The sequence below is a fragment of the Bombina bombina genome, chromosome 4 (assembly GCF_027579735.1).
Source record: "Bombina bombina isolate aBomBom1 chromosome 4, aBomBom1.pri, whole genome shotgun sequence".
Lineage (NCBI taxonomy): Eukaryota > Metazoa > Chordata > Amphibia > Anura > Bombinatoridae > Bombina > Bombina bombina.
In genome coordinates, this window is record NC_069502.1 from 1,039,456,766 (window position 1) to 1,039,480,000 (window position 23,235).

Below are 23,235 nucleotides of genomic sequence, written 5' to 3' on the forward strand. Positions count from 1 at the left end.
GTTTTCTGTGGCAAATTTTGGAAGACTGTGCTTTCCATCTGTTTTCATGGTTTTAAGAGTAGTTGACTGACTATATAACTACTATGGTCCAGATGGTACTTAAAAAGGGATATACAGCGCCACTAAAATATAAAAACTTTCACCTCACTTAGGGCTTGATGATGAAAAACTCACTAGCATAGAGAAATCCCAAGACCTTGTAATGTAGGTGTCTCGCATTTAAATACAGAACCCCAAATAGGGCCAGATTACAAGTGGAGTGCTATGTAACGCTCCCATTCGAGCATTAAAAGTGCTACGAGTAAGCTTGTCGGGTTACACTTGTATAATGAGTTGAAAGTAAACTTTTTGTTTGTGTGCTAACCCAACGAGTGCAAAAAGCTGAAATTAGAATATTGCATGCGCGTTCACGTATTCCTCCATAGAAGTCAATGGAGCAAAAAAAGTTGAAAAAAACGTAACGTAACACCCAACACGCGCGCAAACCGAAATGAAAATATGAATATTTCACATTTAAATGTTCTTCACATAGAAGAATATGTTCTATGTATTCATAAATAAATATTTCTATATATTTGATGGTATTTTGGTACAATATATATCTATACCAATACAGTATATATATATATATATATATATATACATACATATCATACATATATATATATATATATATATATATACACACACACACATGATTATATATATATATATATATATATATATATATAGCTTTTTATAAATACTTAGAACATATTCTGCTATGTGCAGAACATTGGAATGTGAAATATTTACAGTAAAACCTTCATTAAATATGAATATTGCATAACTATGCTTTTACAGGTTTTCATCTACTTAACTGCAAAGGGCTCCAATGCACTAATAGCTGTCTTATGTGTGTACATATGTTTATTTGTTATATGTGTATATATGTCTGTAAATACATATTTATACACAAATAAATACATAAATACATATGTACACATATATTTACATATAAATATACATACATATTCATCTTTAGACATGTATATGTATGTATCTCTATGTTAAAGCCTTTTGCCTGTCTTTTTTTCCCTAACACCTGAGACCTCATATCTTTGAGCATTTTTTTGTGCAATATTTTTTTTTAATAATTTTTATTAGATGGTGTTATTATTATGAGTATAACTATACTTTTTAATGTATTTTTGTTGTGTTTTGTGAGACTTTTTTGTTTCACAAAACAGTTAACCAGAGCACTGAGGACGCAGTAATCAATGTAGCATAAATCACAATTGTGCTCAAGCGATCGTGTTTACTTGTAATGCAATCACTAAACCCTACGAGCGCAAACACTCGTAATAAACCCCTTATCACTCGCACATAACTTTTAGAGCTCCACTCGTAATCTGGCCTATAGTGAGGTAAACAACTCTCAAGGTAAATTTATAATTTTACATTTTTTTGCGGGACCTCATCGTACTGATGAGACTTCTTAGATCATCTTGATTAAGGGAGGATAGCGTTAGATAAACAGGCCCTAAGGGGCATATTTATCAATCTGCAAGCAGACATGATACGAAGTAGCATATCATGTCCGCCACACATCGATAAATGCCGACAGCATATGCTGTCTGCATTTATCATTGCACCAGCAGTTCTTGTGAACTGCTGGTGCAATGCCACCCTCTGCAGATTCGCGCTAAATCGGCCGCTAACAGGGGGTGTCAATCAACTGGATCGTATTCGATCAGGTTGATTTCTGTCCACGGCCTCAGAGCAGGCTGACAAGTTATGGAACAGAGGTCTTTAAGGGGCATCAAGCTCCATACGGATCTTGATAAATATAACCCTAAGACTTTAGTTCTTCCTCTACACCATTACTCATCTCGTTTATTAATCCTATTATTGCTATTATCCAACAACTGGTAACTGAATTTTGTCTGCGTTCAGCATAAATCTCCAGTTTTCAGCTCATTCATTAAGAGGTTCTGCAGCCTCTAAAGATCTTTTTATTTTTAAAAACTTATATTTTGAATACAGCAGACTATAGTCTACAAACTCTACTCTCTGCTAATCTTATTTTAACACAGTTTACCAAGTCACCTTTATTTTAGTTGAGTCACTTTGCTTGAAATTGCAAACTATGAGTCTCTTGTCTTCTAATAAAGTTGTGATTATCACAATTTTCCGACGGTATAATCTAGATTTTATTAAAGACACAGAGACAAATACTTTTTCCCTCTAATATTTATTTTACTCATCCTGACAAAGAAAAATACATGTCTTCAAAATCTGTATAGCAGTTTTTACATAGCACAACGCCTTCTACCAAATTGTTTTTAGAGATACATTTTTGGATCATGTCTGTTTTTTATTGGTATTTTGGTGTCTTAAAAAGGGGACTAAATGAGTTACTAATATGTAAAACAACTCAATTACAAACTCACCTTCATCTGTTTCAACTCTTCAACCTCAACTTGAGGATAATCAACCGCTAAAAAAAAAGTCATAAGAAGTAGATTTTACTACTTTTATTATACAATGTATATTTTATCCAGTGGCATTTGAAAAGCTGATATAATAACTAATTTGTGATCATACACAATATACAAATATTGGCTCCAGCTCTTTATTAAGCCACTGATTACACACAAGAAACAACTAGAACACAATTAAAATGATTAAAATTATATTTGTATAGTACTATTAATCTGATGTCTCAATCCATCTGTTGAAGTATTCAGCAACATGTACACTTATTTTGCACACTGCAAGTGGTTAATTATGTCAGAATTTCAAGGAATATATGTGTCAGTTACAGTATTGCACACACTCAATCATGAGAATGCATTTCAGATGTATGAAAGTTCATCTGATCTATGCCTATTTGAATTTTTTTATAATAAAACCTCAAAAATTAAAATCAAAACTTAGTCCTGGACCCTTGTGTATCTCTACCACTGTTTGAAAATAATCTCCCATCTGACCTCTTTTTCTCTGCCAAATACAACTCCCCCTCTTTCATTACTTCTAAAAAAGCAGTTATTTTGCATACTTTCCTGCTTCTCTCTCTTAAAGGCTTGCTTTGGGCTTTGTGAGTTTCAAGCATTCCCTAAAAACACACCTGGGGCGCGATCCGATATACGGCACAGGTTTCGGCGCAAGCGTGGAAACCTGCGCCGCCAGTAAATTCAGCTCGCACAGCGAGCTATCACATATACCCCGCCGGCAGTTGCTAAAGTGCTGTATGTCGGACAGAATAAGAGCTACTGTAATTCTATTGGCTATTCTAATCAGCCAATAGAATTACAGTAGCTCTTATTCTATTGGCTATTCAAATCAGCCAATAGAATTAAAGTAGCTCTCATCCAATTGGCTGATTTGAATTTGAAGGCTTAAATTAGCCAATAGGAATTCAAGGGACGCCATTTTTAATCGCGTACCTTGAATTCCTATTCAGTGTGTGGCGGAGATCGTATGAAGAGGATCCTCCACGCTCCATGGCTCCAGTTTTCAGTTCCAGCGTCGCCGATCATCAGTTCCAGCATCGCCGGTTCCAGAGAGGATGGTCTTCAGCTCCGCGGTCATCTGTCTTCAACTCCTCCGCTCCGCGCCGGCTGGTTCCTGGAAGAAGAAGAGGTCACCGACTGGAAGAAGACTTCTCCGCCTGGAACAGGACCTTCTCCGCCAGTCTTCAGGACAGGTAAGGACCACTTGGGGGTTAGACTTAGGTTTTTTTAAGGGGGGATCGGGTGGGTTTTAGAGTAGAGGTGTGTGGGTGGTGGGTTGTAATGTGGGGGGGGATTGTTCTTTTTTTTACAGGTAAAAGAGCTGATTACTTTGGGGCAATGCCCCGCAAAAGGCCCTTTTAAGGGCTGGTAATAGAGCTGATTACTTTTTTAATTTAGTTTAGGGTAGGGAAATTTTATTACTTTGGGGGGCTTTGTTATTTTATTAGGGGGCTTAGATTAGGTGTAATTATCTTAAAATTCTTGTAATCTTTTTTTATTTTTTGTAATTTAGTGTTTGGTTTTTTTTGTAATATAGATTAGTGTATTTAACTGTATTTTAGTTGAGATAATTGTAGTTTAATTAATTTATTGATAGGGTAGTGTTAGGTGTAATGGTGACTTAGGTTAGGATTTATTTTACAGGTAATTTGATCATTATTTTAACTAGGTAGCTATTAAATAGTTATTAACTATTTAATAGCTATTGTACCTAGTTAAAATAAATACAAAGTTACCTGTAAAATAAATATAAACCCTAAAATAGCTACAATGTACTTATTAATTATATTGTAGCTATCTTAGGGTTTATTTTATAGGTAAGTATTTAGATTTAAATAGGAATAATTTAGTTAATATTATTAATATTATTTAGATTTATTTTAATAATAATTAAGTTAGGGGGTGTTAGGGTTACACTTAGGTTTAGTGGTTAATATATTCAATATAGGTAGCGGCGGTGTAGGGGGATTAGATTAGGGGTTAAAAATTTTAATATAGGTGGCGGCGGTGTAGGGGGATCAGATTAGGGGTTAATATAGTAAATGTAGGTGGCGGCGGGGTAGGGGGCTCACATTAGGGGGTTAATATAGTTAATGTAGGTGGGGGCGATGTAGGGGGGTCAGATTAGGGGTTAATATAGTTAATGTAGGTGGCGGCGGGGTAGGGGGCTCAAATTAGGGGGTTAATATAGTTAATGTAGGTGGCGGCGGTGTAGGGGGCTCACATTAGGGGGTAATACATATAATATAGGTGGCGGCAGTGTAGGGGGCTCAGATTATGGGTTAATAAATTTAATATAGCTGGCAGCGGTGTAGGGGGATCAGATTAGGGGGTAATACATATAATGTAGGTGGCAGCGGTGTCCGGGAGCGGCGGTTTAGGGGTTAAACACTTTATTAGGGATTGCGGTGGGGGATTGCGGTTGACAGGTAGATAGACATTGCACATGCGTTAGGTGTTTTATCTTGCAGGTAGTTTAGGGAGTTACGGGGCTCCAATACTCAGCGTAAGGCTTACTACGCCTGCATTTTGTGGCGTGGTGAAAATGGAGTAAGATTTCTCCATTTTCACCAAGTAAGTCCTCACGCTGTATATTGGATACCAAACTGCGCGGGTTTGGTATACCAGTCTATAGGCCAAAAAACTACGGCCGAAGGCAGAAATATACGAGCGTAACTTCTAGGTTACGCCGTATATGTGTTACCAAACCCGCGTAGGCTTCTGCGCGCGACGCTGCAGATTGGATCGGGCCCCTGTTCAGGGATGCATGCAACCTAAATGTAATTGAGTTCATGCCTAATATCCCTCTCCTTTTCTACCTGCTGTTTCCCTTGTACTTCCTTAAAGGGGCATGGAACCCAACATTTTTCATGATTCAGTACAATTTTAACCCCTTAGTGACCAGACCGGGTTTTAATTTTCTTACCGTTAAGGACCAGGGCTGTTTTTACATTTCTGCAGTGTTTGTGTTTAGCTGTAATTTTCCTCTTACTCATTTACTGTACCCACACATATTATATGCTGTTTTTCTCGCCATTAAATGGAATTTCTAAAGATACCATTATTTTCATCATATCATATAACTTACTATAAAAAATTTTATAAAAAATGATGACAAAATTGAAAAAAAACCAATTTTTTTCTGACTTTGACCCCCAAAATTTGTTACGCATCTACAACCACCAAAAAACACCCATGCTAAATAGTTTCTACATTTTGTCCTGAGTTTAGAAATACCCAATGTTTATCCCCTTAACCCCTTAAAGGACCGGGCATTTCAGCCTAAAACTTCCCCAAAAGACGAGAGTATTTTTAGCATTTTTGCTATCACTTCATTTAAACAGAAATAGATCCTTTTTTTGTATATTTACCTTTCAAAACTATATATATTTTTGTGTAATTACTGGGTCATATTGGCAGCACTCCCAGATGTTGATATAAACTTTTTGTAAGGTGTGCTAAAAAAACAAATTTTGTATTTGTATTTAAAATTACCAGGGAGACTGACCATCTCCCATTGGTTTAAGCACCCCACCCAAGTTCAGGTGTGCTCATTACAGTGTTAAAGAGTTGTGAATAAAAAGCCAGGGAGTCTCATTCTATTATGAAGAGTAAAAGCAGGAATGTTTCAGCCCTCTGTGGCAAAAGGATTTAGAGTAGGACCAGTCGAATTGGGGCACCTTGTAAGCGGTGACTGGCTAAGCAAAATATGGCCATATTGTGTGACTAAGTTCCCAATATTATTTAAAAAAAGATAGTTGTCTCTTGATGTATATGCAGGCAATTTTTTGCAGCAGTAAAAAATATGTTGTGCTTTTGAAAATGGATGTGCGCTGATACCTCTTTGTTTGTGTAATTACTGGGTCATATTGGCAGCACTCCCAGATGTTGATTTAAACTTTTTGTAAGGTGTGCTAAAAAAACAAATTTTGTATTTGTATTTAAAATTACCAGGGAGACTGACCATCTCCCATTGGTTTAAGCACCCCACCCAAGTTCAGGTGTGCTCATTACAGTGTTAAAGAGTTGTGAATAAAAAGCCAGGGAGTCTCATTCTATTATGAAGAGTAAAAGCAGGAATGTTTCAGCCCTCTGTGGCAAAAGGATTTAGAGTAGGACCAGTCGAATTGGGGCACCTTGTAAGCGGTGACTGGCTAAGCAAAATATGGCCATATTGTGTGACTAAGTTCCCAATATTATTTAAAAAAAGATAGTTGTCTCTTGATGTATATGCAGGCAATTTTTTGCAGCAGTAAAAAATATGTTGTGCTTTTGAAAATGGATGTGCGCTGATACCTCTTTGTTTGTGTAATTACTGGGTCATATTGGCAGCACTCCCAGATGTTGATTTAAACTTTTTGTAAGGTGTGCTAAAAAAACAAATTTTGTATTTGTATTTAAAATTACCAGGGAGACTGACCATCTCCCATTGGTTTAAGCACCCCACCCAAGTTCAGGTGTGCTCATTACAGTGTTAAAGAGTTGTGAATAAAAAGCCAGGGAGTCTCATTCTATTATGAAGAGTAAAAGCAGGAATGTTTCAGCCCTCTGTGGCAAAAGGATTTAGAGTAGGACCAGTCGAATTGGGGCACCTTGTAAGCGGTGACTGGCTAAGCAAAATATGGCCATATTGTGTGACTAAGTTCCCAATATTATTTAAAAAAAGATAGTTGTCTCTTGATGTATATGCAAGCAATTTTTTGCAGCAGTAAAAAATATGTTGTGCTTTTGAAAATGGATGTGCGCTGATACCTCTTTGTTTGTGTAATTACTGGGTCATATTGGCAGCACTCCCAGATGTTGATTTAAACTTTTTGTAAGGTGTGCTAAAAAAACAAATTTTGTATTTGTATTTAAAATTACCAGGGAGACTGACCATCTCCCATTGGTTTAAGCACCCCACCCAAGTTCAGGTGTGCTCATTACAGTGTTAAAGAGTTGTGAATAAAAGCCAGGGAGTCACATTCTATTATGAAGAGTAAAAGCAGGAATGTTTCAGCCCTCTGTGGCAAAAGGATTTAGAGTAGGACCAGTCGAATTGGGGCACCTTGTAAGCGGTGACTGGCTAAGCAAAATATGGCCATATTGTGTGACTAAGTTCCCAATATTATTTAAAAAAAGATAGTTGTCTCTTGATGTATATGCAGGCAATTTTTTGCAGCAGTAAAAAATATGTTGTGCTTTTGAAAATGGATGTGCGCTGATAGCTCTTTGTTTGTGTAATTACTGGGTCATATTGGCAGCACTCCCAGATGTTGATTTAAACTTTTTGTAAGGTGTGCTAAAAAACCAAATTTTGTATTTGTATATATATATATATATATATATATATATATATATATATATATATATATATATATATATATATAGTATTTATTAAACAACCCAAAGTATTGATCTAGACCCATTTTGGTATATTTCATGCCACGATTTCACAGCCAAATGCGATCAAATAAAAAAAAATAGTTAACTTTTTCACAAACTTTAGGGTTCTCACTGAAATTATTTACAAACAGCTTGTGCAATCATGGCACAAATGGTTGTAAATGTTCTCTGGGATCCCCTTTGTTCAGAAATAGCAGACATATATGGTTTTGGCATTGCTTTTTGGTTAGAAGGCTGCTATTTGCAGCTGCGCACCACACTTTTATTATTCCCAGAAGTGAAGGGATTAGTTAGGTAGCTTGTAAGGTTAAATTCAGCTTTAGTGTATAGATTACCCTCCCATCTGATACTTCCCACTCCTGATCCCTCTCAAACAGTTCTCTTCCCTCCCCCACCCTCCAATGGTCACCCCCATCTTAAGTACTGGCAGAAAGTCTGCCAGTATGAAAATATATGGGGTTTTTTTTTAATAGTTTTTTTTCTATTTTCTGCAGTGTAGGATCCCCCCCCCCTTACCCTCAACCTCCCTAATCCCCCCCAAACAGCTCTCTAAATCTCCCCCCTATACCTATTAGCTGCCATCTTAGGTACTGGCAGCTGTCTGCCAGTACCCAGTTTGCAGTAATTTATATATATTTTTTATTAAAAAAAACAATATACATTGTTTTCTGTAGTGTAGCTTCCCCCTCCCCCATTACCCTACCCCCTCCCCCTCCCAGATCACTTCCCACCCTCTATATCCTTTCCACTATAGGAGCACCCTCTCCCTCCTTCCCCCCTCCCTTCTTTCCCCTCACTGCCGCTCTACAATTTTTTTTTCTGTAGCGTAGCGGTCCCACCCCCTCAAACCCCCCCCTTCAGTGATGGGCCGCCCAGAGTGGCCCTTCCTGCATCGGTTACCCTCCAGCAGGTATTGCACAATGCCTCAATATTGAGACATTGTGGCAATACACTAAAAGCTGCTGAAGTGATCAGCTCTCGTTTTACCGCATGACGTACCAGGTATGTCCATGGTCACTAACTGACAGCTTTTGCATGACGTACCTGGCACTTCATCAGTCCTAAAGGGGTTAAACAACTGTCAGAATTACTTCTATTATAATTTTGCTTCATTCTCTTTATTGAATGAGCAGCAATACACTACTGGGAGCTAGCTGAACACATCAGTAAGCAAATGAGAAGAGGTATATATGTGCAACCACTAATCAGCAGTTATCTCCCTGCTCCTGCATCTACCTAGGTATGATTTTCAACAAAGGATAGCAAGAGAACTAAGTAAATTAGAAAGAAGTAAATTGGAAAGTTGTTTAAAATGGTATGCTCTGAATCACAAAATAATTTTTTGGGGTTGTGTCCCTTTACTCCTTTAACATCACAAACCCACATGTCCTGTACCAGAAGCAATGGTGCTTTATATTATTTGTATACTTGTGTTATTGTAAATACTACTCTGTAATCATGCACCTAATGTATTTATTAAAGATAATGCTAACTTGCTAGAATCTTGATGAGACTTGAAACACCTTGCAAATACAAGACTTATGTGTAGTATTGTAATAAATTAAAATACAAGTCTAGTGTGAAAACTTTCTGAATATATTACCATCTTATTTGATGCAGTTGTTTTTCAATGGCCAAACAATCTAATCACTTACATTATGTGGTGAAGCCAATGCAGATTTGTTACTAAATTAGAAAACATTTTTAGCTAAACTGACATTGTTTTGCAGTATATTATCACCTCAAATTAGAGACTGATATAAATATGCTAAGCAATCACTGTGTAGAAGGCAACAAGGTTAGTCTTGTGAAGTCTGGATCACACACTTTCAAAAGGAAACGGAACAAAATAAATAATTAAAGCATATTGCACAGTTATTTTACTGTAAATAATTATACATGTTATATTACAATCCCAATGTGTTTGATGTCGCTTTAATTAAGTCAACATGTTAGCTACCTTTTTTAGTTTCCATCCCTGTACCAGGAGTAGTTGCTGTAGTGGGCCGCAGTTCAGAGCTGCTTTGTGGAGTCACATTTGTTTTGGCATTATTGGCCTTCCCTTTCTTGTCATTCTTTGTAGTGTCATTTGGCACATCTGCTATATCACTCTGAAACACCAAGTATTACTTTTTAGTGCAAAACAGTTATCAATTCCATTTTCTAAAAGTTTTCTCTGCCAATATATTAAAGGTATCTAGGTATCTTAAAGGTAGACAGTGGGATAAATTCACCAGCCCTCTCCAGTCTTAACTATAGTTTTTACAGTTGATTAAATAATGGGGAGATGCATGAGTAACTGATAAGACTTTTTTTTTTTTTTACCACTGGTAATTTTACAAATGGAATATAATCCCACCCAGCACTGGCATGCGGGAACTTTTGTTTTAACACAATTCACATTTATATGCTGACATTAATGTACCAAACCAACAAATAAATAATATAAATGAAGTATATATATATATATATATATATATATATACTCAAATAATCCTCCAGACCCCACACAATGTAGTACCTAAGAGGGAGATACTTGGGGGCATATTTTACAAGCTCCGAATGGAGCTTGATGCCCCGTGTTTCTGGTGAGCCTACAGGCTCGCCAGAAACAGCAGTTATGAAGCAGCGGTCTGAGCAGGCGGACAGACATCGCCGGAAATCAACCCGATCGGGTTGATTGACATCTTCCTGCTGGCGGCCGATTGGCTGCGAGTTAGCAAGGGGCGGCGTTGCACCAGCATCTCTTGTGAGCTGCTGGTGCAATGCTGAATACAGCGAGCGTATTGCTCGCCATATTCAGTGAGGTCTGTCGGACCTGATCCGCACTGTCAGATCAGGTCCGACAGACCTTGATAAATAGAGGCCATAGTCTTTCCTCTCAGGTAATACGCTGTGTGAGGTCTGGAGGATTATTGGAGTGCATTATTGAGAATTCATATATACTGTATATATATATATATATATATATATATATACATATACACAGTATATACTGTAAAAGTGTATGTGTGTGTGTTTGTATGTATGAATACATGTATGCACATATGTAGTTATTCTGACCTTTGTTTGCTGAATCATCCAGAAATTGATTGCAGCAACACTTGATTTAATAAAGAGTTTAAAGTTACACAATACATAATCCTAACGCACGTAATACTACATGTACAACATTGGTTAAATCTAGGCTCTATTAGTGTAAAATCTACACAGCATGTTAATATTTTAAAACATACTTACTGTTTCAATTCCCATTGCCCTCATTTGGTCTGCTCTTTTTTCAGTAATAGACAGAAATTTCTTTGGATCAGACAAAGCATCAACAATATCTGTAAGAGTTAATGTTTGTTAAAAAACAAAACAATAGTTTTATGTAACGTAATAAAAATACATTCCAAACAGCTTGAAGCCAATAATCAAATTAAAATCATATTTTAACTGCACAATTACTCATATGTGTCTTTGAAACAGTGGCTAAACACCCTCGGAAACATATTTTGTCTCTTTATAAAGTGTTCAAAGACCTGAGAACCTTCTACTTTTTTTCTGTGTGTGTTTGGCCACTGTACTCCATAACTAAACAATGTATCCTTTTTGGTTTTATACTGAGAATGTAGAGGAATTTGGGTTTCTGAACTTCAAAAAACAGTTTACTCCAACTAATAAATACATTTGAATAATTCATTGAGCAGATTAGATTATATAGAACTTTACAGTCCAGACAGAGGTCTATTAAAATGGTACATGATCTAAAAAATACAATCTTAAAGGAAAAGAATCCATTACCTAAATATGCAAAGCTTAGAGGATAGAAGGGAGATACTGTATATGCTAGAAACCTTTATCTATATTAAGGGATTTAAGGCTGATAATTAAAGCATTTTTCATTAAAAAAAAATACCAAGAAAATACATCTCAATTTAAAACTTTAGTAGGTTCAGGAGTAAATTGTAAAAGAACTTCTTCATAGAATGGGTAGTTAAAGGGACAGTCTAGGCCAAAATAAACTTTCATGATTCAGATAGAGCATGTAATTTTAAACAATTTTCCAATTTACTTTTATCACCAATTTTGCTTTGTTCTCTTGGTATTCTTAGTTGAAAGCTTAACCTAGGAGGTTCATATGCTAATTTCTTAGACCTTGAAGCCCATCTCTTACAGATTGCATTTTAACAGTTTTTCACCACTAGAGGGTGTTAGTTCATGTATTTCATATAGATAACACTGTGCTCATGCATGAGAAGTTATCTGGGAGCAGGCACTGATTGGCTAGACTGCAAGTCTGTCAAAAGAACTGAAAAAAGGGGCAGTTTGCAGAGGCTTAAATACAAGATAATCACAGAGGTTAAAAGTATATTATAACTGTGTTGGTTATGCAAATCTGGGAAATGGGTAATAAAGGGATTATCTATATTTTAAAACAATAAAAATTCTGGTTTAGACTGTCCCTTTAATTAATAAAAATAGATTTTAATTTGGGTTGGTAAGAATAACGATAGCAAGGAGTTCAGCAATGCCTGGGACATGCATTAGGCTATCCTAAGAATTAAAGTGACAGTCTAGTCAAAATTAAACTTTCATGATTCAGATTGGGCATGCAATTGTAAACAACTTTCCAAATTACTTTTATCATCAAATTTGCTTTGTTTCCTTGGTGGTATTTTTGAAAAGCTAAACCTAGGTAGGTTTAAACTGATTTCTAAACCTTTGAAAACCGCCTCTTAGCTCAGAGCATTTTGAAATCACGGCCGCGGACCTGAATACGCTCTCCATATTTATATAAAAAGCTGTCAAAAATAGCCGCGCACCATGTACGGGGCGATGAGCAGCAGACTGTTGTTAACTAAACAGTCATCGATCTCGCTGCTATTCGGCTTTTTCCCAGCTTTATTTATACCCTGTCACTAAACACCGCCTTTATACTAAAATGTTTAACCCCTATCCTGCTGCTCCCGGACCCCGCCGCAACTAAATAAAGTTATTAACCCCTATCCTGCTGCTCCTGGAGGCCATTGCAACTCTAATAAAGTTATTAACCCCTATCCCGCCGCTCCCGGAGCCCACCACAACTCTAATAAAGTTATTAACCCCTATTCTGCCGCTCCCCGACACCGCTGCAACTAACTAAATGTATTAACCCCTATCCCTCCGCTCCCGGAGCCCACCGCAACTAAATAAAGTTATTAACCCCTAAACCCCTGGCCTCCCACATCACTACCACTTACTAAACCTATTAACCCCTAAACCGTCAGCCCCCCACATCGTCATAAACTAAATTAACCTATTAACCCCTAAACCTAACAACCCCTTAACTTTACATTAAATATTAACTCATCCCTATCTTATAATAAATTAAAACTTACCTTTAGAATTTAAATAAACTATATTAAACTAATAATTAACCTACCCTAACTGTTATACTAAAATTACATTAAATTACATTAAACTATTAATTAACCTACCCTAACTATATTACTAAAATTACATTAAACTATATTAAACTAATAATTAATCTACCCTAACTGTTATACTAAAATTACAATAAACTACAAATAAAATTAACTATATTATGTATTTAAACACCTAACCCTACTCAAATAATTTAAATCTACTATTAAAAATGACAAAGTTACAAAAACTAACAACTAAGTTACACAAAATAACAAACACTAAGTTACAAAAAAAAAATAAACACTAAGTTACACAAAATAAAAAATAAATTATCAGATATTTAAACTAATTACACCTAATCTAATAGCCCTATGAAAATAAAAAAGCCCCCCAAAATAAAAAAAAAAAACCTAGCCTAAACTAAACTACCAATGGCCCTTAAAAGGGCATTGCCCCAAAGAAATCAGCTCTTTTACCTGTAAAAAAAAATACAAATACCCCCCAACAGTAAAACCCACCACCCACACAACCAACCCCCCAAATAAAAACCTAATCTAAAAAACCTAAGCTCCCCATTGCCCTGAAAAGGGCATTTGGATGGGCATTGCCTTTAAAAAGGGCATTTAGCTCTTTTTCCTTGCCCAAACCCTAATCTAAAATTAAAACCCACCAAATAAACCCTTAAAACACTAACCCCCGAAGATCCACTTACAGTTTCTGAAGACCGGACATCCATCCACAACGAAGCGGCAAAAGTCCTCAGCGAAGCTGGCAGAAGTCTTCATCCAAGCGGGCCGACGGAATAGGGGTTAATAACTTTATTAGAGTTGCGGTGGGCTCCGGGAGTGGCGGGATAGGGGTTAATAACTTTATTAGAGTTGCGGCGGGATAGGGGTTAATACATTATTTAGGTGGCGGCGGGGTCCGGGAGCGGCGGGATAGGCGTTAATACTTTTATGTAGGTGGCGGCGGTGTAGGGGCGGCAGATTAGGGGTTAATAAGTATAATGTAGGTGGCGGTGGTGGCGGGTGGCAGATTAGGGTTTAATAAATTTAATGTAGGTGGCGGCGGTGGCGGGCGGCAGATTGGGGGTTAATAAGTATAATGTAGGTGGCGGCGATGTAGGGGCGGCAGATTAGGGGTTAATAAGTATAATGTAGGTGGCCGCGATGTAGGGGCGGCAGATTAGGGGTTAATAAATATAATGTAAGTGGCGGCGATGTAGGGGCAGCAGATTAGGGGTGTTTAGACTCTGGGTTTATGTTAGGGTGTTAGGTGTAAACGTAGCTTTTATTCTCCCGTAGGAATCAATGGGATATCGGGCAGCAGCGAACATAAGCTTTCACTGCTTTCAGACTCCCAATGATTCCTATGGCATCTGTGGCCTCCAGGGTGGCGGATTGAAAAGCGGGTACGCTGGGCCGGAATAGTGGCGAGCGTACTTGTTAGATATTTGTTAACTAGCAAAAGTAGTCAGATAGTGCCGAATTTGCATTCAGAACATCTGTAATGACGTAAGCATAGATCTGTGTCGGACTGAGACCGGCAGATCGTATGTTACGTCACAGATTTCAACTTTTGCCAGTCTGTAGGCTTTGATAAATAAGGGGAATCAGGCTCTCCACAATTACGCTGCGGAATTCCAGTGTATTTACGGTTGACGGCTTCATAAATAGGCCTCTATGTGTGTCATATAGATATCATTGTGCTCACTCCCGTGGAGTTATTTAGGAGGCTGCACTAAAATGCTTGTCTGTCAAAAGCACTGAGATAAGTGGGCTGGGGAATGGGTAATAAAGGGATTATCTATCTTTTTAAACAATCATTTTTTTTAAGTAGACTGTCCCTTTAACTTTACACTTCAGAAATAATTTTTTTTTTCTGCAGTCAAAAACAGAATTTATGCTTACCTGATAAATTACTTTCTCCAACGGTGTGTCCGGTCCACGGCGTCATCCTTACTTGTGGGATATTCTCTTCCCCAACAGGAAATGGCAAAGAGTCCCAGCAAAGCTGGTCACATGATCCCTCCTAGGCTCCGCCCACCCCAGTCATTCGACCGACGGACAGGAGGAAATATATATAGGAGAAACCATATGATACCGTGGTGACTGTAGTTAGAGAAAATAATTAATCAGACCTGATTAAAAAACCAGGGCGGGCCGTGGACCGGACACACCGTTGGAGAAAGTAATTTATCAGGTAAGCATAAATTCTGTTTTCTCCAACATTGGTGTGTCCGGTCCACGGCGTCATCCTTACTTGTGGGAACCAATACCAAAGCTTTAGGACACGGATGAAGGGAGGGAGCAAATCAGGTCACCTAAATGGAAGGCACCACGGCTTGCAAAACCTTTCTCCCAAAAATAGCCTCCGAAGAAGCAAAAGTATCAAATTTGTAAAATTTGGCAAAAGTGTGCAGTGAAGACCAAGTCGCTGCCTTACATATCTGGTCAACAGAAGCCTCGTTCTTGAAGGCCCATGTGGAAGCCACAGCCCTAGTGGAGTGAGCTGTGATTCTTTCAGGAGACTGCCGTCCGGCAGTCTCATAAGCCAATCGGATAATGCTTTTAAGCCAAAAGGAAAGAGAGGTAGAAGTCGCTTTTTGACCTCTCCTTTTACCAGAATAAACAACAAACAAGGAAGATGTTTGTCTGAAATCTTTAGTAGCCTCTAAATAGAATTTTAGAGCACGGACTACGTCCAAATTGTGTAACAAACGTTCCTTCTTTGAAACTGGATTCGGACACAAAGAAGGTACAACTATCTCCTGGTTAATATTTTTGTTGGAAACAACTTTCGGAAGAAAACCAGGCTTAGTACGCAAAACCACCTTATCTGCATGGAACACCAGATAGGGCGGAGAACACTGCAGAGCCGATAACTCTGAAACTCTTCTAGCAGAAGAAATTGCAACCAAAAACAAAACTTTCCAAGATAGTAACTTAATATCTACGGAATGTAAGGGTTCAAACGGAACCCCTTGAAGAACAGAAAGAACTAGATTTAGACTCCAGGGAGGAGTCAAAGGTCTGTAAACAGGCTTGATCCTAACCAGAGCCTGAACAAATGCTTGAACATCTGGCACGGCTGCCAGTCTTTTGTGAAGTAAAAGAGATAAAGCAGAGATCTGTCCCTTCAGAGAACTTGCAGATAATCCTTTCTCCAAACCTTCTTGTAGAAAGGATAGAATCTTAGGAATTTTTATCTTGTTCCATGGGAATCCTTTAGATTCACACCAACAGATATATTTTTTCCATATTTTATGGTAAATTTTTCTAGTTACAGGCTTTCTAGCCTGAATCAGAGTATCTATTACAGAATCTGAAAACCCACGCTTTGATAAAATCAAGCGTTCAATCTCCAAGCCGTCAGTTGGAGGGAAATCAGATTCGGATGTTCGAATGGACCCTGAACAAGAAGGTCCTGTCTCAAAGGTAGCTTCCATGGTGGAGCCGATGACATATTCACCAGGTCTGCATACCAAGTCCTGCGTGGCCACGCAGGAGCTATCAAGATCACCGAGGCCCTCTCCTGATGGAACCTGGCTACCAGCCTGGGGATGAGAGGAAACGGTGGGAATACATAAGCTAGGTTGAAGGTCCAAGGTGCTACTAGTGCATCTACTAGAGTCACCTTGGGATCCCTGGATCTGGACCCGTAGCAAGGAACCTTGAAGTTCTGACGAGACGCCATCAGATCCATGTCTGGAATGCCCCATAATTGAGTTATTTGGGCAAAGATTTCCGGATGGAGTTCCCACTCCCCCGGATGGAATGTCTGACGACTCAGAAAATCCGCTTCCCAATTTTCCACTCCTGGGATGTGGATCGCAGACAAGTGGCAGGAGTGATCCTCCGCCCATTGAATTATCTTGGTCACTTCTTTCATCGCCAGGGAACTCCTTGTTCCCCCCTGATGATTGATATATGCAACGGTCGTCATGTTGTCTGACTGAAACCTTATGAATTTGGCCTTTGCTAGTTGAGGCCAAGCTCTGAGAGCATTGAATATCGCTCTCAGTTCCAGAATGTTTATCGGGAGAAGAGACTCTTCCCGAGACCATAGACCCTGAGCTTTCAGGGATTCCCAGACCGCGCCCCAGCCCACTAGGCTGGCGTCGGTCGTGACAATGACCCACTCTGGTCTGTGGAAGCTCATTCCCTGTGACAGATTGTCCAGGGTCAGCCACCAACGGAGTGAATCTCTGGTCTTTTGATCTACTTGAATCGTCGGAGACAAGTCTGTATAATCCCCATTCCACTGTCTGAGCATGCACAGTTGTAATGGTCTTAGATGAATTTGTGCAAAAGGAACTATGTCTATTGTTGCAACCATCAATCCTATTACTTCCATGCACTGCGCTATGGAAGGACTAGGAACAGAATGAAGTACTTGACAAGAGCTTAGAAGTTTTGATTTTCTGACCTCTGTCAGAAAAATCCTCATTTCTAAGGAATCTATTATTGTTCCCAAGAAGGGAACTCTTGTTGACGGGGACAGAGAACTTTTTTCTTTGTTCACCTTCCATCCGTGAGATCGGAGAAAGGCTAGGACAATGTCCGTATGAGCCTTTGCTTTTGACAGGGACGACGCTTGAATCAGGATGTCGTCCAAGTAAGGTACTACTGCAATGCCCCTTGGTCTTAGAACCGCTAGAAGGGACCCTAGTACCTTTGTGAAAATCCTTGGAGCAGTGGCTAATCTGAATGGAAGTGCCACAAACTGGTAATGCTTGTCCAGAAAAGCGAACCTTAGGAACTGATGATGTTCCTTGTGGATAGGAATATGTAGGCACGCATCCTTTAAATCCACGGTAGTCATAAATTGATTTTCCTGGATAGTAGGTAGGATCGTTCGAATAGTTTCCATTTTGAACGATGGTACCCTGAGAAATTTGTTTAGGATCTTTAGATCCAAAATTGGTCTGAATGTTCCCTCTTTTTTGGGAACTATGAACAGATTGGAATAAAATCCCATTCCTTGTTCTCTTATTGGAACTGGATGTATCACTCCCATCTTTAACAGGTCTTCTACACAATGTAAGAATGCCTGTCTCTTTATTTGGTTTGAAGATAATTGAGACCTGTGGAACCTTCCCCTTGGGGGTAGTTCCTTGAATTCCAGGAGATAACCTTGAGAAACTATTTCTAGCGCCCAAGGATCCTGAACATCTCTTGCCCAAGCCTGAGCAAAGAGAGAAATTCTGCCCCCCACTAGATCCGGTCCCGGATCGGGGGCTATCCCTTCATGCTGTTTTGGTAGCAGTGGTAGGCTTCTTGGCCTGCTTACCCTTGTTCCAGCCTTGCATTGGTTTCCAGGCTGGTTTGGGTTGTGAAGTATTACCCTCTTGCTTAGAGGATACAGAATTAGAGGCTGGTCCGTTTCTGCGAAAGGGACGAAAATTAGGCTTGTTTTTAGCCTTAAAAGACCTATCCTGTGGGAGGGCGTGGCCCTTTCCCCCAGTGATGTCTGAAATAATCTCTTTCAAATCAGGTCCAAATAATGTTTTACCTTTGAAAGGAATGTTAAGCAATTTTGTCTTGGAAGACACATCCACTGACCAAGACTTTAGTCAAAGCGCTCTGCGCGCCACGATAGCAAACCCTGAATTTTTCGCCGCTAATCTAGCTAATTGCAAAGCGGCATCTAAAACAAAAGAGTTAGCCAATTTAAGTGCTTGAACTCTGTCCATAACCTCCTCATACGAAGGTTCTTACTGAGCGACTTTTCTAGTTCTTCGAACCAGAAACACGCTGCCGTAGTGACAGGAACAATGCATGAAATTGGTTGTAGAAGGTAACCTTGCTGTACAAAAATCTTTTTAAGCAAAACCTCTAATTTCTTATCCATAGGATCTTTGAAAGCACAACTATCTTCGATAGGAATAGTAGTGCGTTTGTTTAGAGTAGAAACCGCCCCCTCGACCTTGGGGACTGTCTGCCATAAGTCCTTTCTGGGGTCGACTATAGGAAATAATTTCTTAAATATAGGGGGGGGAACAAAAGGTATGCCGGGCCTTTCCCACTCTTTATTTACTATGTCCGCCACCCGCTTGGGTATAGGAAAAGCGTCGGGGGGCACCGGAACCTCTAGGAACTTGTCCATCTTACATAATTTCTCTGGAATGACCAAATTGTCACAATCATCCAGAGTAGATAACACCTCCTTAAGCAGTGCGCGGAGATGTTCTAATTTAAATTTAAATGTCACAACATCAGGTTCAGCTTGATGAGAAATTTTTCCTGAATCTGAGATTTCTCCATCAGACAAAACCTCCCTCATGGCCCCTTGAGATTGGTGTGAGGGTATGTCAGAACAGTTATCATCAGCGTCCTCTTGCTCTTCAGTGTTTAAAACAGAGCAATCGCGCTTTCTCTGATAAGTAGGCATTTTGGATAAAAGATTTGCTATGGAGTTATCCATTACAGCCGTTAATTGTTGCATGGTAATAAGTATTGGCGCACTAGATGTACTAGGGGCCTCCTGTGTGGGCATAACTGGTGTAGACACAGTAGGGGATGATGTAGTATCATGTTTACTCCCCTCATTTGAGGAATCATCTTGGGCAATATCATTATCTGTGGCATTACTGTCCTTACTTTGTTTGGACACTATGACACAATTATCACATAAATTTAAATGGGGAGACACATTGGCTTTCATACATATAGAACATAGCTTATCTGATGGTACAGACATGTTAAACAGGCTTAAACTTGTCAACAAAGTACAAAAAACGTTTTAAAATAAAACCGTTACTGTCACTTTAAATTTCAAACTGAAAACACTTTATTACTGAATATGTGAAAAAGTATGAAGGAATTGTTCAAAATTCACCAAAATTTCACCACAGTGTCATAAAGCATTAAAAGTATTGCACACCAAATTTCAGAGCTTTAACCCTTAAATTAACGGAACCGGAGCCGTTTTTAAATTTAACCCCTATACAGTCCCAGCTATATGCTTTGCTGAGACCCAACCAAGCCCATCAGACTAAAAAAGGTGTCCAACACAGTGCCTGCCGTTTTTTAAACGTTCCCCAAGATTATAATGCCAATTATAAGCTACAATCTGCATAATATGCCCCAATAAAGCAATCGTTTTAGCCCAGAAAAATGTCTACCAGTTTTTAAGCCCTTTTTTAAGCCCTTTATTCTTTTATATTTGACTAAGAAAATGGCTTACCGGTCCCCATGAGTGGAAATGACAGCCTTCCAGCATTACATGGTCTTGTTAGAAATATGGCTAGTCATACCTTAAGCAGAAAGGTCTGCTAACTGTTTCCCCCAACTGAAGTTACTTCATCTCAACAGTCCTGTGTGGAAACAGCAATCGATTTTAGTTACTGTCTGCTAAAATCATCTTCCTCTTACAAACAGAAATCTTCATCCTTTTCTGTTTCAGAGTAAATAGTACATACCAGCACTATTTTAAAATAACAAACACTTGATAGAAGAATAAAAACTACATTTAAACACCAAAAAACTCTTAACCATCTCCGTGGAGATGTTGCCTGTGCAACGGCAAAGAGAATGACTGGGGTGGGCGGAGCCTAGGAGGGATCATGTGACCAGCTTTGCTGGGACTCTTTGCCATTTCCTGTTGGGGAAGAGAATATCCCACAAGTAAGGATGACGCCGTGGACCGGACACACCAATGTTGGAGAAATCTGTTTCTATGTTTCTATGTAATTCTTACCCCCAAAGCCATCAGGAACATATGTCTTTAGGACAATGTTACAGAAGATTGTGGGCAAGGAGAGTGGTTTGTTCCCTTCATTCCTGAGTGAAATATGTCGGTATCCAGCCTGGAGACCATCCAGTGGTAAAATCCTTTGTCCAATTAATTTATTGTTGTCGTCATACACTGCTATCCTTAATACAGCAAGATCAGGTAAGATAACCTTTAAACAAAACAGAAAGATAACGTTGGCATTCGTATCATATAAAACACTCTACAAAGGTGCTTCATAGCCAATATTGTCCTAAATTCAAAACAATTAATAGTACTTCATAATTTTCAAACTAGATACTAAACAAACACAATATACAAGAGCTGGTAAAAAAGAAAAGAAAAAGAAAGGTAGAAGAAAGCTAAAATATTGACTAGCTTGCTACACATAATTTATGTAAAATGGTATAAGATAGTGCTTGTGGTGTATATAAAATTGTTTATATATAACTCTCTCTCAGCCATGGAAACAATCCTCACCTTTCGGAATACAAATGGCTCTTCGTTGTAAACTGGATTGAGGCCATTGTTCATCACCATACGAGTACGAAATTCTTTTCTTATAGTGTCTGTGGGTAACCCATACATATCGACTTCTACATAAGTTCCAATTTTTTTGTCTGACAAAAACTGCCCAGATATCACCTATAGAAATATAATGATAACAGGTTATGCATATATATATATTGAGCCACAACATTATTAATAATTACTTAAAGAATAAAATAATATTTAAAATAATTGTCAAAGAAATCTTCCATAGAATGCCTGCATAGACCTAGGCAAGAATTCATCACATTGTTCTGGGTTCCTAGGTTTGTCAAGAATAAGAAGTTGCCATATAATGCATTGTGGTGCAAGAAACCATATAGGTCTTGCTTACTTGCAAGTGACAGTAATCTATAGAGTGGACAGGTTCAGTTTTTACAGTTAGCCCATTTACTATTCAGCACAGTTGACAATTCTATAAAAAGATAAGTCAGTTACAAAGATTTTACAAAAGTTAGTGTCAATGAACAATAAAAAAGAACCTTGTTGTTCATGGCTGAGAGAGGATAATGAGCGCATCTCACAAGATGAAGGTTGAAGGGTATTTTTAATATAAGGAATGTTTCTTAATGTAAGGGAGGGGGTTGTAGTCAGGGGCCATTTGCTGGGGCATAGCTTTTATTAGCGTTGCAGAATCTGTTGGCGCTCTACAAATAACCGATAATACAGAATCACTTAGGGGAGGTAGATGTTATGTTAATAAAAATGGTGGATCCAATTAATTATCATAGCCAATTGAGAGACAAGAAGGTCATAGCTAGGGATGATTGATATGGGGACGAGAGTAGTTAATTAATTTATTTGCAGTATGGGATTTAGGACAGTACAACTATGGTTAAAATATGTTTGGGGCATCATGACATAACATTTAAGGTTATTTGCATGGGGGGGACAATTACAGTTATCTTTATTGGGGCTGAAACTGCATTGGGGATTGATTCAATATGTATGATTATTTTTTTCTTTCTTTCTATCCTCTGCATAGAGTCGTATCTACCTAAAACCATTGTACAACAACTAGATCAGGTGTATATAGCTGCTTTTAAATAGTTGCTACAAAAAAGGGGTCGGCAGAACCAATGTGGATACTGTTACTGTAATGTAATGGTTCCATAGAAATTACATTGAAGCTGCTTGAGATGCTCAAAATGTTGATGGATTCTGACTCATTGTTAATATGTAAAGCTTTGCAAAACTGTTGCTTAAATGTCACTATCAATTGTGTTACATAGGATCTAGCCTGTAATCTTTATTTCAAAGCTCTAGCAAGTAGAAATTAATGAAGACAAATGAAACATAAAACAGCACTATAGGGAGACATCACAATCTACTTGAAGAATTTCTAGCACAGGTCAATAAGGTCATATACGCCATTATCAAATTTAGCAAACCAAGTCAATCAGAAAAAAACTAGTTCTGTTTTTTAAATGACTTTGTAACATATTAACTCATCAAATACCTATATCTGAGAATCTCATAAACCTTTATTTAATCCACCACAAACATTTTTTTTTTTACCAGTTTTCACATTTTTCTAAAAACAAGATCTTTACCCTGCTTAAAACCCCATTTTGACCTCTTTAATGTGGTCCACCAAATGTTCATGCCATCAGTTTCAAACAAACTTTTTTCTTATTTCCACAAATGCAATCAGTTAACAGTTTTTTCTAAAATGTGAAAA

At 38.3% G+C, this 23,235-nt stretch overlaps 1 protein-coding gene across 1 annotated transcript in view; it reads right to left on the reverse strand.

The window, feature by feature from the left end:
• PLCB4 (phospholipase C beta 4) overlaps positions 1-23,235 on the reverse strand; it is a 788,735-nt gene that overhangs the window by 90,258 nt on the left and 675,242 nt on the right. Inside the window, 5 exon segments of the mRNA XM_053712158.1 lie at positions 2,433-2,479; positions 9,841-9,991; positions 11,121-11,209; positions 20,973-21,177; positions 21,486-21,650. Coding sequence (XP_053568133.1) covers positions 2,433-2,479; positions 9,841-9,991; positions 11,121-11,209; positions 20,973-21,177; positions 21,486-21,650 — 657 coding nt within the window.